Source organism: Podarcis filfolensis, assembly GCF_964270895.1.
Source record: "Podarcis filfolensis genome assembly, chromosome: 2".
NCBI lineage: Eukaryota > Metazoa > Chordata > Lepidosauria > Squamata > Lacertidae > Podarcis > Podarcis filfolensis.
The window spans coordinates 28,928,864-28,944,995 of NC_139605.1; the positions used below are offsets into that span (position 1 = coordinate 28,928,864).

Consider the following 16,132-nt stretch of genomic DNA (forward strand, 5'->3'; position numbering starts at 1 on the left):
TCCCAGCATGCAGGCTTGCATTCAAAACTATGTCTAATAGACCAAATAAGAGGTTAATAAGAAGTGGCAACAGAAAGAAAAAAATACAATCCCTGGTAACTGATAAGAATGACAGTGGCAGCCCTTTATTGTTTGTCTTCAAATATAGAGTTAAAGATCTTTAAAAAACTAAAATTTGACGCCTTTGAAAAGAAAGAAGCACAAAATAACAACAGGGGGTTATTGCCTGGCAGCCACAGGGGAGAAGCTCCATAATTCTTATTCTCCCTTTTGAAGGTTGTTAGAAATCTGATTCAAAAAAGCAACAGCAGAAGGAGAAAGCCTCTTGAGGCTATAGCCATTTCCTGTGATCATGCATAATGTGCTTCAAAAGTGGGTTTTTACCAATTCTGTTGATCAATTGCACCTCCTTCATATTCCCTCTTTTTTTTCCTTTTTTTTTTTTTTGCTGTGTTTACATCTGATGCGACTCAATGACAAGCACTGTCTGAGACTGTGAAACAGACCTGTCATGTTGATTTATGGGCGCATCAAACCACGACTTGTCCAAACTGAAGCTCGCAGTTCATTAATTAGAGAGTTGTGACTTTGAAGTCAGCTTTCAGACTGTGGTTTTTAACATTTGGCTTAATTTATATGCTCTTGAATGTGGATCTCTAAGGGAAAAACTGAAATTCCCTTCTTGTCTTTGAACTTCTTTTGACCGCACAATAATCATTTCTTTGTCCAGAGTGATGCCTGCATCCCAGAGTCATTAACGCGCATTGAACTGCCACTGATGAGTAAGCCCTACTGAATTAGAAAAACAGCCAGCAAAACAAAGCTGAGAGCATTCTGCACAGTGATATCTCACAATTACATGCCTTCCCTCCCTGTGCCATTTCCATTTTAATTACTGTTAGTCCTTTAGATTTACATTTTAGACATTTTTTAATCTGTTCCCTTTTTTATTATAGTGGCGCCCGTTAACGGGCTATAGTTAAGGTTCATGTCAGCGTTTCCCATTATAAACCCCCCCCCCTTATTTTCATAACGCGACTGTAAAAATTCACACTTGACTTAAAACTTGGTTTTCCACAATAGGGGAGAGCGGGTTGATGGAGGCCAAGAAAGTGTGGACCAATCTGGTAATGTGTGCTTGCATAAATCACAACCACCATGCTGACGCACAGCCAACTCAGGTGTGGGAGCATCATGTAATACGGCACAACATTCTAGGCATCCAACAGGCAATCATGCAGTGGGCAGGGGGTGGGACGCCTTAATACCAACAGTGTTTCCACAACCCACCATGTATTTTCTAGATGGCAATTTATGGTCTTGAAGGAACACAAACCAAGGCAAAATTTATAAAATACAGCAGAATTTGCAAAGTTGCAAATTGTGAAAGGCATATGGCAGCATCAATTGGACTATCAGTAACAACTGGTGTAGAAGGGAAGAGGACCCCACTGTATCCCACAGGTTTCACAATTTCATAAATGTACCAACAATTCCATTTTTCAACCATCATTTTCAATTGTAGATTTTGCTCATGTAATGTTAACTATATTTTTTGGTCCATGCTGTGCATGGTATAATCCTCAACAGTCTTTATCGGGTGGGGGGGGGGTAATAAGTTTATTTTAACCAGGGTACTTTAGAGGGTAAACCTATTCCTCCCAAACCCAAGTTTCACCTCCATTAGCAAGCTACCCCAAAGCTCTGCTTGGCACTTCCTAAATCTGTAACTTCAGGGAACTGTTCCATGTCATCGGCTCCTTTGTCAAAGAACTTCTGCCTGGTTTGTCATGGGAGCTATGTGCAGATGATTATGGAGCAGGATCTAGAGTGTTCACAAATGGAACTGGCTTATATTACTGTTTCTCACATCATCCAAACAGTCCATAAGAAGGACACGAGGGCCTTTGTTGTTGCCAGAAACTGGTACTCAGAGGCATGTTGCATCCTAGATCACATACAGAACAATAATCTGTGGGTGCACAGCTAGAGTGTGGTGCTGATAAAGCCAAGGTTGCAGGTTCAATCCCCATAAGAGACAGCTGCATATTCCTGCATTGCAGGGGGTCGGACTAGATCAGGCTTCCTCAACCTTGGCCCTCCAGATGTTTCTGGCCTACAACTCCCACAATCCCTAGCTAGCAGGACCAGTGGTTAGGGATGATGGGAATTGTCGTCTCAAAACATCTGGAGGGCCGAGGTTGAGGAAGCCTGGACTAGATGATCCTCAGAGTCCCTCCCCACTCTATGATTCTAGGTACAAGCTGTCTTTCAGAAGCTTGACCTTCATTACTCATCTTCTCACTGCAGAGCACCTGATGAACTTCAGAAGTGCCACAAAATACCCTGAAACATGGTTTGACAATCACAGTTTTATAGCCAAGCACAGCTGTTATGTTAAGGGGTAGAAGATAATGCATGCAACATCAGAGACTAGTTACAAGTGCTTAAATCCTAGGGAGTGAAAGGGGCTTCAGAGCTTTGTGCTTCCATCTCCCATTATTTAAATGAGTCTTAAGGCTGCTTCACACCAGATGTTTTTTTTCCCTACCCTGGAATTTGCTTTGGACATTCTGAACAAGGAAGGAAGGGGATAGAAAGAGTGGCAGTTCCTCTTCCTCCGCTTGTTTAAGAGAATCCTTCCAAGCAAGTCCACAAAATTTACCAGCCTGAAAAATAGATATATTAGCCTGAATGGAGCTGCCAGAAAAGACACAAAGTGCTCCACCACTCCTGCAGCCGTGGGTTGCATTTCTATGCACTGGCCTGCATGAAATCCCTTGTCACTTTGGGCTTGCAAGGCTGGTGTTTAAATACAGGGCAGGTTTACAATATCCAAAGCCGAGTCCTGACATCTGACCCTGTGGGGACAGATATGCCATCTTTGTATCTGGGCCCAGATTCAAGAGTTCTGGTCAGGTGTGGTGAGGGCAAGCCCATGAACTTGCGCACAACTTTTTCAAGCCAACTTTAAAAATCCTCAAAGCTACCCAGAGATTGGTCCCCAGTTCAGGAAAAGAAAAATGTCATGTGTGACACATCCCCTCAGGATACCCCGTTCTATCTGGGTTGCAACCAATGGCCTCAATCCAAACAAAGTGTGATGCAGTAATCAGGGCAGCACACACGTAGCGTAGTAAAAGAAGCTGGAATCCATCAATCAACTGTTTGGCAGCGAAGGGGAGACTGAATCCAGCCTCCAGCTCCTTCTTCTGAATAGCAAGATTTCAGCTTTGTTTACCAGTCTACATGTGCACCGTGTTAGCTGCTGGACTGGGGAATTATAAGCACAGAACCACTTTATGCATATTAATTCTCCATTCATCTAGAGAGATGTACGTCTGGAGGCTGGGTCAGGGCAAATGTGTACACAACCTCAAAGACTCCACAAATACAGCACTAGAGATTTTCATTGTGCTACGTTTTGGAAACACAAGTTGTTAGTGCAATCTTTCAAGTAGTAACTTCCAGGAACGTTTCCTTCTTCTGAAAAAATTACAGCTATAATGTGCTGTTATAACATACCGTAGGAAGAAAATGGGAGGACCAAATTAAAGCAGCAGCAGCAGCAAAGAGAATACAGGTTCTTACGTCTAACCCTAAAAGCTGGGACCTGGTGCATTCAGCTCAACTTCACAACCATTCGCAAGATAAATCCGGTTCTAAAGTTGTTATACTTTCTTTCGGGATCAGTGGTTTGTAAGGAAAAATGAGCTTTAGTTGTACCTCTTTAGGCTGTTTTCCGGCATGTTGTTGCTGTAAAAGTTGTAGCTGCAACTGTTCCTGTTGTTTCTTATAAAATTCTTGAAGCTGCTGCTACAAAGGAAAAGGGAGAGAGGGAGAGAGGGAGAGAGGGAGAGAGAGAAAGAGAGAGAGGGAGAAACAGAGAGGGAGGGGGAGAGAAAGAGACTGTTAAGTAAAACAAAGTAGGAGAGCCAATTCAGGATCCCCTTTTGGTGTAACACACAAACTGCGATTTGAAAAATAGCATCCTTTTATCTGTAACAGTCTGACCTTTAGTTTGAAACTCGACAATAAATTCAGTGCACACTGACTATTCTTGGCATTATCGTTTGAAAAGTAATCTCCAAAATGAACTGATGAAAAACATACCATTTTCTACACAAACTAATTAAAATAAGGCAAGGAATGACCTTTGGTTGGAACAACAAAGCCAAAATGCCCTTGCTGGGAGAGCCTGGTGAATCTTTATTTAGAAGCAATACATGCTTTCTAAATCATCATTGCATTGTACTGTACTAAGCGTTGTTTGGTACAGGCACAGGCTCCCTGCTTCCACCCACCTTGCCCAATCTCCCAGATAGATAGCTTTTTTGAAAGTTCCATTCAATGAATGAGTGAGTGAGTGAGAGAGAGAGTGAGTGAATGACTAAGGCACAGTGCACAAGGTCAACTTGCAATGGACTTTGGCATTGCTGCACCATTAATGAATTAACCCTGCATAGCTCACTGAGATATGTAAACCTCAAAGTCATTTTTGCATTTCCACTAACCCACAGAGAGAGAATGATATTAATTCATGGCATACATCAAAAGTCTAACATGTGTTTCCACGACATGCAAGGGTTTGTACACACTTCACTGTTGCCTTCTTAAATGATGTGCCTAGACGTAATTGTTTTGTTTACCAACACATACGTGAAAGCCAATGCGTGAGCCACAGCTAGATGTAACCCACTAACGGGAGTTATGACCACAAGTGATATGACCACTAATATAGTAAAAGCGGACAGGCAGCAATTACTCTGAGGTTATAAAAAAATTATCCCAGGGTATAATCTATTAAATCTTAAAAGTTTCTGCATTGCAGTGGGTTGGACTAGATGACCCTCATGGTCCCAACTCCACAATTCTCTGATTCTATGAGTAGGTTAGGCTGACACCAAATAAGCTTTGCAGCGGAGTGGTGTTTTGAACCCAGGTCTCCCATAACTGCATTCTATTCTCTTAACAACTGGCTCCCTAAATGCACCACCTGCTAGTTGTTTTTCCAGTGTGCTTCCTTATATGCTCTGTAAGCTGGGGGGGGGGAAGTACTTTGACCTCTTGTTTATTCTAACTAGTTATGGCGCAGGTTCTTTTTGGTAGATGTAGGTGAAAAGCAACCATTGTAATATATTTGAAAACTTGGAAAAATCTGGTGAAAAATCTACATCCCATTCTGAAAGCATTTCTGATATTCCCTTGAAGAAAGGCTTTGGGAGATTATGGAATCTTTGGTCTCCAGTATTGTATTTTTGAGAATGCAGTGAAGAGAGGGATATATGCTCAGTCATCATCTAAAGTTGCAACTATTATGTAGCATGCATGTGGCAAAGTATGAAGAGAGTTACAACTGGTATAGGGGCTACAACAGATGTATTGTCCTTATAAGAACACGTGTGTGTGTGTGTGTGTGTGTGTAGGTTCAGGTAAGTAGCCATGTTGGTCTGACGCAGTCGAAATATACGGTCATACCTCGTGTTGCATTAGGTTCATGTTGCGTCTTTTTGGCTTGCGAATGCGGCAAACCCGCAAGTGTCTACTTCTGGGTTTCGCTGTGTGCGCAGAAGCGTTCTGCACACTTCGCACATGCGCAGAAGCGCTCTATCGCACTCCGTGCTTGCTCAGAAGCGCCGCTCTAGTTGTGGACTTTTCGGGATGCGAACAGCACTCTGGAACGGATCGTGTCCCCAACTAGAGGTACCACTGTATTAAAAAACTGTCCAGTAGCACCTTAGAGACCAACTAATTTTGTTCTTGCATAAGCTTTCGTGTGTGTGTGTGTGTGTGTGTGTGTGTGTGTAGTCTATGCCTGCCTGCCTGCCTGCCTACCCAATTCACATAGGATGTTTGTCTGCTGTGGAGGAAAAAACCATTACTTCAAAATCAGCTCAAAGAGGCTAGTCCTTCAAGAGCAGTGTTGGTGAGCTGAACAGCTGCAAAGGAAACAAACTGTTTACCTGCTGAAGCATGAGTGCCTGCTGCTGCTGGAGCAGGACCTGAAGTTGCTGCGGAGTTAGCACTTGCTGCTGGAGGATCTGCTGCATTTGCTGAGGAGTGATAACTTGAGGTGTCATCATAGCCACTGACACAGGAACCTAAAGAATTAGGAAAGTGTAAACAAACAAGCAACTCAATATGTTGTTCATCATGGTTGTGGCTGTTGTTTTTCAAGATAATAAGCACTTCTCTTATCACTCGAAACATTCAAGATCATTCCTCTGGTTCACTTGAGTGACCCATCTTTTACTTCCCAACACCTTGGTTATAATTTAATCCTGACTTGTTTAGTTCACAGAAATAATAATAAAAAAGCATTAACTAATTACACCTTCTAGGTATGTTTCTCTGCCCCCCACCCAATGCGTTATTTTGCAATGGAATAATTTCCGAGAAAACTGAACTATTCATTTGTGTACCTTCTAGAGGCAGCCATCAATTCTAACAAATTTTTGCATTAATTAATAAGTAAGACCCTTCAAAAGCAACCACTGGGGAGCCTGAACTTAATGATTTGAAGCAAATGAACGCCATCTCGGCAATATCGAAAACCGCACCTTGTTCCCAAGCAATTTTAGCAGTGGAGTTCCTACAGTGATGTCTCTACCATTCCATATTCACCCAGCATACAGATGGCTTCAATTCTTTCGTATTATGTGAGATACCATTAAAAGCCGCTTTCCATGACATTTCAGTGACAAACAGCTACAGTGATGAACTTGATAGCATTTCATATTTGCAACTGTTAACACGTTTCTGCACGGGCATCTTTGCAAGGAACCTGTACACTGTATCTGAAAGGATGATGTCTTGTTCAGATAAAACACTGACATTAAAATGACAGGCTGTCTTGGCCAAGGTTACACAAATTGTATTCAAGCGGATACCTAATGACAATGCTTTGAATTCTGCAAGCTTTCTAGAATGTAATTTAGCTATTCAAAATAATCACTGCACTTGTGTTTAATTTGCAGACTACATGAGAACCATTTTGTCAGTTCCGGTAATGCAACAAGACTATTTCGCTAGAAATCTCACCAGAAAAAAAAGAGAGCGAGCAAGCAAGAGAGAGAAAGATGGGGGGAAGATACAGAACTCACATGACTTTGAATAGTAATATTTAAGCACCTTACTTTTCTTTAGTTTCAGCTGAAACAGATGACAGCAGAAAACTAAAAGCGGTAAAGGATATAGTTTGTTAAAAAGGATCTGCTGTCATCTCATGTATTACAATAAAAGGTAATAACATGTTTTGAACATTTTTATGCACCACGCTTTAAAAAATCAGTAGACAATAGCTGATCCGGAGATAAAAGGATTTTAAAAAAAATATTTCAGGGGAGTAGTAAGCAAGAAAGAGACGCAGTATTAATTTTATGTAACATAATGTCTTAATATGCAGTTTATCTTGACTTTTTCACATGATTTGTCCTGTCATTTGCATAGCAAATTCTCATTCCTAATTTCACAGTCATTATGCACTGATGTCCTGATTTCTCAGCACCACTAATTTTGATGAACTAAAAATGGTTCCTGAAGGTCAGATTCATGTATAGTGAACACCCTCGGATGTTGTTGTGTAGGTTTACACAAGTGTCAGAGACGGTTCTTGTTTGCAAGAGTCAAAAGAAACTTACACACCTTTTGACACTTCTATTAACGTTAACACGAGAAATCCACACCACAGCAGTATTACCATTCTGAATTTGCACTGTGCTGCATGTCAGGGTAACCCAAAGCAATTGAGAACCCAGTTCAAGACACAGCAGCTCCCTCGGAGCACTGATATGCCGAAAGATCTGAACAAGCATAGCGTAATAAGAGTTACTTGAATTTATCTGTGAGGCAAGCCTTAGTGAATAGTAGACCAATGGTTGGGTCCTTCTGCTCTACAGCCTTCAATTGTTATCTGCATTGTGCTTGCATTACCAAAGTAATATACGCTGGCTTGCAGATAAACCTACAAAATTTACTAACTTGCAGAAGTGTTTACTAGCCTGTGGAGGGCTAGCTGGGGTGGGGGGTGAGGAGGAAGAGCTCTAACCCTCCTGCAACAGCTCACTGCATTCCATGATGCACATCAAAGAGTGTTTTTTCCCACCTCCAGCAGCTGGTTTGGTTTCGATGCTGAGCACAGAGGAGCTCTATTCTGCCAGCCTGCTCACTCGCCTGCATGGAATCCCTTGTCGTCTACGGCTACCAGGCTAGTGCCTGAATACAAGAGTCTGCCTTCCCATGAGTTCACGTGTGGCACTGCCTTACAGAAGTATAGCTGGAACTTATATTGGCTACAGCATAGTTCCCTGGGAAGTTAATTCCAGACTCCCACAGGCCTCTCACGGAAGGGTAAACACCAGTAGCAAATCCTGAAAGGCAAACACTAGTTTACCCTTGGGATCCCTTCCAACTCTACAGTTCTATGAAAAATGCAGTATCAGCGTGGAAGAATTGTATGTAATTTTGCCCCAAGGCAGTAAAACAATGCTGTACTGTGATAATACCTATAAGCCATGATCTGCCTTCATCAAATCGTAGAACTGTGGGTCCCTTCCAATATGTAGGAATCTTCCAATATTTCCTATAATGCAGGAATCTTTTGCCCAACATGGAACTTGAACCCACAACCCTGAGATTTAGAGTATCAAGCTATACTGAGAGCTGGTGGAACATAGGGGCTAAAAAACTAAACTGTGAACAATGAAAGCCCCAATTTGTATTTCATGCCTGCCATGAACTGGAATGCGGCTGGACACCATCAGGTACCTGTTGGGAGCTGCACATACAGCCCCCAGAGCCTCCTGGCCCTCCTTATCCACCATAGGGTGGGCCTTGCCATGCAGCAGAGTGAAGCAGTTCACGTCAGGTGGCACCATGATCAGGTGGATAGATGAACATAGGAACTGGCCCAAGTTTGGGGGAGGGATGGGGAGAGGAAGGCTGCCATTTGGGTTTGGGTTCAGGCAGCTAGAAATTGGCACCCCTCCTCCTTTCTTGTCTCCATCTCTTTTTGGGCAGCGGTGCAGAAGGACAAGGGAAGATAACAGGAAGGAGGTGCCTATATTGATAGTCACAAGGAGGCGGTCCCACTTTTGGAGGAAGGGTGTTGGGAGTATTTGGCCCAAGGGTACCTCGAAATCTGGAGACTACACTGTCCTTAACTCTAGCCTTCCTCTACTCTCTCCCAGGAAACCTATCTTTAATAGCTGTTTTTAGCCAAAACCACATTTTTTACCTTCAACAATTTCATCTACTGAATGCCAAACATGGATCAACATTTATTATACAGAATTAACCGGGAAAGCTTCAACCCAAATCTTGCTTCAAGAACTCGAGACAGTAGCGTAGGTAAAGTTTTAAATAAGTATGTTCAAATGGAGCAGAAACTATTGTGGTGTATGCGGGCAACAGCCAGAGATTTATGGATAGCTATTCTGCTTCTCAACTTCGAATGTCCGGTCCAACTTCTTCATGTAACTAGTCCCTAGTAATACTAGGCTTTAAAGGGCTGCTGCAGCAGGGATAGGCTATTATAGCCCACACTTTATTACCCATTACTACCGAGGTCATTAGCAGCAAGAGTGATTGTACCGGTCTTAACCTATTGATCATTGTAACTACTATCATTTAATCCTGTGTTGAATGTCTGGAAAGCTGCTAAAGGCACACAAGAGAGAGTGCTCTAGCACTGAGAAATATAGTCAAAGCTTGGAAATTACACTTTGATTCATAAAAACTAGCCAGTGGTTTAAATCAATAGTATTTAAAACAGTCATGTAAGTTCTTAACTACAGTCTCTAATATTTATTGGTCCCTGTTTGAGTGTATTCCGTCAAAACTGTACTTATTTTAGAGACTATGCAGTATACCACATATTACATCAGAGTGAAATAAGAAACCTCTGTCTGCTCTTGATGTTAGCGTGACAGGACTTCAGTCCCGGGTGGCTGAAATTTGAAGATACCTTTTGCAAATGGCAAATGCTTAGAAAACATCCTAATTTAAATAAGGCCCACTTTAAAAGAAAGGAAGAATGAGATCTCATCACTTGAAAACACCGCTGAAAGGCACCGATCCACAAGCTATTTACTGATCAAACATTTCTTTACTATGAGTACTCCGGAATAAACTAATTGTGATGTACATTAAACTGAGTGTGTTTTATGCCTTTTATCAATCATAAAATGCACTTTCACAGAAAAAAGCCAAATGAGTGCAATAGATTTAGCTTACTTCTTCAGGGAGGTGGAAATATAAATAGGAGCTAAGACACAGCCAAGTGGATGTTCGGATTGCAACCATGTACACATTTACTTGGGAGAAAGTGTCAATGGAACTTACTTCAAATAAATCTTGCACCATGAGTGTGCTAGCTTTGCCCTAGAAAACCGCCCTCAATTCATTGCCCTATTTAATGACTTTGGTTTATTTAGCAAACTACATGCAACCCTGTTGACAGATACTCACAGGGTGTGGTTAGGTACCCAGCTGCATTTAGAGTTGGCAGTGAATGAAAAATACAGCTGCTGCTCAGCTATTAGAATTCTACTAGTATAGACCTGCTGACATTCTAATACTATCAACAGCAAATATGCCTTTAAATAAACCAGTTGGATCCAGGTTTATTTTCCCAATCCATGCCTGCATGTTTCTTGAGATTTCCATCCACTATATTTGCCCACTTCACTCCCCCCCTGAAAATATTCCATTACTGTAGCCTTAAATTTAGCCCGAGTTCATCTTCAGGATAACAATTGTAAGACTACTAGTGATGTGGCACTTTCCCACTGACAAATGTAAATGAACCATCATCTAAAATTTCACCTCTTCAATTAGACTGAATGCTAAATAAAGGGTTTTTTGCCAGTTCAAATTTCCATAAACATAAACACATCAATTACCATTTTATTTTTCTTCAATTTAAAGAACAAATCGTCATCACTCCCTGACTTTAAAAAGAAAATATTTTTCAAGTTTCATGATTTATCCTAAAATACTATAACAATGCACAATTAATCTTGCAAAAATAAAGTAAGAAATGTGTTTCAAATGGCATCTTGATTTCTTGACTGAATGAGAATTGATTTTCGTGAAATGTATGTAAAATAAGCAACTGTGTGTGACCAATAAAAGAAAAATTCAACTGTACCAACTTTGCAAGGGCAGTGTTTACAGAATTAAGGTTACCCTCTACTAATACATATGCAGGTTTGTAATTATTACAATCAGTGTGAAAGAAGCATTCAGAATGATGCTCAAAACATTTTGTTGCAGTACTGTGTAGGTTTTCACTAAATCACATTACCCGTATCTCACCCAGGATAGAACATTTCTGACACAATATTTCAGGTCTTCGAAACAAAAACAATTAAAAAGAAAAAAGAAACTTGAGAGTGCTGGAACCATTCATGTGGAAACCATGATTCTGTTTCACTATGCAAAAGAGAATTTCACTTTTAAGACTTCCCTGTTTTCGCCCATAACACTGTACAGAACATTACGACAGGTACTGTTTATTATATTAATGTAAAACCAGCTAAGTAGTCAGTCATTAGCATAACTGTTCTCTCCTCAACAATACAACCTCCTATTAAAAAGGGGGAGAGGAAAGAGGAGAGAGAAAGAAGCTCTTTACAATTCAATTAGCATTTTATTTTTTATCATTTTGTTTATTGCATTTCACCAAGAGTAGGAGTTTGACCAGACATACACAATTGAGCATAATAGATTCGCCTGACTTGGTAAATAATTTCGGGCTTCCCACCACGTTAACCCTTCTTTACCAACTGCAAGACAGGCAGAAAGGAAGAAAGAAACGTGAAGATTTAGTATTTGTTTAAATTATGAAACCTTGGTGCAATCTGATCCTACCTGCCAATTCTCATGCACACCAAGCCCCCTACTAATTGCCGAAGCTATAATACATACTCATTTAATTTGCATACAAATATAAAGTTTGCATAAATTAAGTATCTTCTACTTTAACCGGAGTGCTACAGTGGAATCTATCAAGCAAAGCTACCCTTAGTTTAGGCAGGTGGGGGGGGGGGGAGAAGGAGTAGCGGAAGGAAAAGGACCTTTAAACATTTGCTATTTCTCAAACCTAACCTGCTTAATAAGGACATACTACACATTACTAAAACTAATTGTGTGTGTGTGCACAAATGCACAAATTGCTCTGTTTCTTTTCAGTTTAGCTTTTAAAGAAAAACCCCAATGAGATCAATATTGATTTATAAATTCTTAAGCCTATCTACATACAGTCAAGATGATAGAACACCTTGCCTGTTATTTTCTAAAACATTTGTACACTGTGGCATTTTAATAATACAAGGCTGAGAACGTCGTTACAGAGAAATTTAAGCACATATTATTTTTTTCTGCAGCAGGTATTGGAAAGTGCAAAATCAGCACCACCAGAATCATTTGCAGCACTAGCCTGTGGCTTTGCTTTCTGCTGCTTCTCTTTTAAGAGTTAAAAATGTGGTTCTGTCTTTTCTTCTGGGTTTGGGGAGTGGATGGGTTGGGGGAAGGGGGTATACGTGCAATGTGTACCGACTAATGTAATATTAATAAGCAATTAAAATATCGCAAACTTACTGAACCAGTTTACTCTTAATCAGACACAAAGAAAGCAGTCAGATCGTGACAAGATATATTCAGATTCTGGTTCTGCTAAACACTCATCTAGAGGGTGTCACTTTATTCAGAACTGCAGCCTTTACAATACTTGTAAAAGTTTATTTGCTTAAGTGTGCTGTATTTCACACCTATCACAGGTGCCCTCATTTGTGCATCAGAATCTAATTTACACTGGCTGTGCTGATCTGTAATGAGAAAACATCAGATGCTCCTTTTACAATCTTGCTATTCGCTGCTTTACTTCTAATGAAGACACGTTCCAACCAGCAAGCTCTCTGCATGTTAAAGGTCAAAACACTTTTTTAAAAAGATGCTTCGCAAAATGAAAGCAAACGGGGAAAACCCTAGAAGAAATCCTTCACATAAAGGGTGTGACAATTAAGAGTAATTGTGCAAAATAAAAAGGCTACCTTTCCTAAAAACGTGTGAAAAATTAAGCTGCCACTACTGATACAGGTTATATTGAGTGGGGGGGGGATCAAAATTTAATGTATTCTCCCCTGTGTCATCTTGTTTTGTCAAGACATCAAATAGAATTGGAAAGTACAAAATAACAAGCCCTTGAGAAATCACAGAAGCCGACCTTTTTGATGTTGTTGGTTTACCTTGTTCTCAGTTATTTGAACAATGATGTTTTAGATTTAAGGGCAAGATAGAGAGCTTAAAAATTAGAACATGCTATCAGCTATTGTTGTTTGGATGTCCTTAAGTTTTTCCTTTAGAAAAGGTAATATAACATCTTACCAAACCACTGAAAGGAACTCCACCTCAAAAACCTGCACAGAATAATTAGCAATAATGGATGCTTGTTCAACGTTCATTCAAATTTCTCCCTCACCCCATCAAACACAATACGGACAAGAGAGGAAACTGCACTGGAAAGGTTAACAAAAACAGGCTGCAGTACTTCATATAACTACTTGATTCCATTTTATAAAAAAACAGACACATCAGGCAGCTTTACAGATAATGAGTACGTTACCCCCCTCCCATCCTTCCTCTGCTCCTCAACTCTTGAAAACAAATAAATAAACCTAGGGCCAAAAGGGGGGGGGAGGGGGCACCTTATAAAAATAAAGGGCATTTCAAATGAATCCTGAGTTTCACAGCAAAGCTAATTTCCAGCAACACAGCCCTGCTTTCAGTAAAACAAACAAACTGCTTACAGCCGGCCAAGCTTCTCACCAAACACTATCAAGTTGAGACTGCGGGTGTCAGAACTTTCCCACAATCGAGCCACGCAGGTGTGGATGGGGGTGGGCAGGCTGGGATCCCACTCTTTATCTCTTTATTTTCCCAAGCACAGTGGTGGGGGGTGAGAGAACAGATCACAACGCTTACCTATCAAGTAATAAACATTTCCTCGAAGAAAAACTAAGGTGTCTCTGTCAGCTAAAAAAACAGCTGTTGACATTGTGCTTCTCTTCCTCTGCCTCTTCACTCTATAAACTTTTAAGTTCAGCAAGACTTTCTTACCTCTGAACCGGACTAAGAGTTCGCAAGCATCTTCCCCAAAGTATCAGCCTGCTGCACTGTAAACAGCTACCCATTTATACTTCCAGAGCATTAAAAAGAACCAGAAATATAATGGGAAGAAACAAGGGGTTTTTCTAGGTAGCAATAACTCCCAGTAGCAGACTGCTCAAGTAGGTAAGTGAATTATTGCATTAACATATTTGTTCTGTGTCTGTAACATACCAATTTTGTATGCAATATATAATCAATAGCCTTCACTGTCAACATAGACACACCCGTTATCTATTTTGTTTTATTTGTGAACACACCTGAGGAAGCACAGCTGTGTATATGACCATCTGCAATAATAATAACAAAACAAAACAAAACAAAACCTGGCCACTTTTCAGCAATTGTCTATTAAAACTGAATAATGGTGATGCTACCCATTTCTATAAGGCTGCTTAATAATTTTCAGGAAGCCCTGAATTTCAGTGAGAAACAGAGACGACGTACATAGGTGTGATGGAGTACTAATTTAACTGTCCTGGCAGATCATCTAAAATTTCCCTCTTAAAATGTTCCGATTTTGAAAAACTGCAGGCAGAGTTCGCATCATGCTATCAGGCAGACAACTGTGTGAAAAGCTATAGAAAGTTATGATCTCATGTCAGTTTCATTGCATCACTCCGATGCTATTGGGCATGGCATCTCCTAATTCTCCTTATATTACAGGGGTGTGTGTGAAAAAGAGAGAGAGAGAGAGAGAGAGAGAGAGAGAGAGAGAGAGAGAGAGAGAAGGGGGTAGGGTAGGAGGACTGGGATTAAAAAGCAATGTGTATTTTAAAAAATAACCAAAACTAACAAATGGCGAACAAAACCTCAGAGAGAGAGAATAACTCCCTATCATAAGCTTTCTGATGATTTATGGTTTACTAACTCAGCAAGGTTACGCAACACTGCATGCCTTTTTAGATGCATTATTTGAGCCAGTTGAGATTTAATTAAGATCATAGCCTCCAAAATCCCTGTCAAATGAAAAATTCACAGAAGACAATGCACTATATATCCTCATGCAGATAGTCTCCTCTCCACGACTCTGGAATAACATAAGTTAATCCTTGTTTCTATGGTGGCAGACAAAAGTTGACTAATTTTGTTTTCTTTTGACGCTTGTGTTGTTTTCTGGTTTGTGTCATGAGATCATTCCTTAGTAATGGGGCAGAAGGGGGTGGGGGCAGTGGGAGTGAAAGAATGAGAGGGCAGTGGGAATTTGCAGAAATGTGTCCCAATACAGCAGGAGATATATCTTGACTTTCTCGCAGCTCTGCTGTGATGTCATCATGTTTTCACTTAATTAACCCCTGATGGTTCAGGCAGCATTTTATGGTACAAGTCCATTTCTGACAGTGTGCTGGCAATGGGCATATCTATATCTATATCTATCTATCTATCTATCTATCTATCTATCTATCTATGTAGGCAATTAACTATGTTGTATTGGCAAATAAAAATCAACAAGAAAAATATCTGAAAGGCTAAATCAGCCAGCAGCCGTTATTTCATTATTTACTAAAAGCATTCATAGCACCCATTCCTTCACTGGAAGGTCTCAGGGATGGAAATAAACAACCAACAAAATGAAGTTAACAATATAAACTAATGCAATAGTTTAGGGCAAAACAAAACAAAAGACAGTAAAAAAGAAAGAAAAAGAAATCCACAATAAAATCGCAGATCCGTAAAAGCCAGTGCCAATCTCCTAATTTCAAACTTTCTAACCTGGGGCCCCCTTCCCCAAGGCATGTCTCAATTTTATATGCTGAGAAGCACACCATGCTAAATGAGCTTCAAACCCCCTGATTAAAAGCATCACTTTTTTTTTCACTGGGATGCGTTTTTATCCCTAATAAGATTTATCTGTGCAACGAATGCAGGCCTGGAATTTTTAAAGTGTTATTTTTAAATGGAAGCTCACAGGCAAAGAGTTTACCTCTTGAAGGCATATATTTCTATTTGCATTATCTTAATATCT

At 40.4% G+C, this 16,132-nt stretch overlaps 1 protein-coding gene across 50 annotated transcripts in view; it reads right to left on the minus strand.

Moving 5' to 3' along the window:
• FOXP1 (forkhead box P1) overlaps positions 1 to 16,132 on the minus strand; it is a 534,652-nt gene that overhangs the window by 112,244 nt on the left and 406,276 nt on the right. For 30 of the 50 annotated variants that reach the window (XR_014544949.1, XR_014544950.1, XR_014544951.1 and 27 more), the window contains 2 exons: positions 5,964 to 6,101; positions 3,727 to 3,816 (listed from right to left, as the gene is read on the minus strand). Coding sequence is in view for 47 of the 50 variants with exons in the window: in XM_083601033.1 (XP_083457159.1) it covers positions 3,727 to 3,816; positions 5,964 to 6,101 (228 nt within the window). In the remaining 3 variants the exon portion in view is untranslated. The remainder of the gene's footprint in view (positions 1 to 3,726; positions 3,817 to 5,963; positions 6,102 to 16,132) is intronic. The other 20 variants (XM_083601038.1, XM_083601044.1, XM_083601045.1 and 17 more) reach the window with 1 other exon arrangement.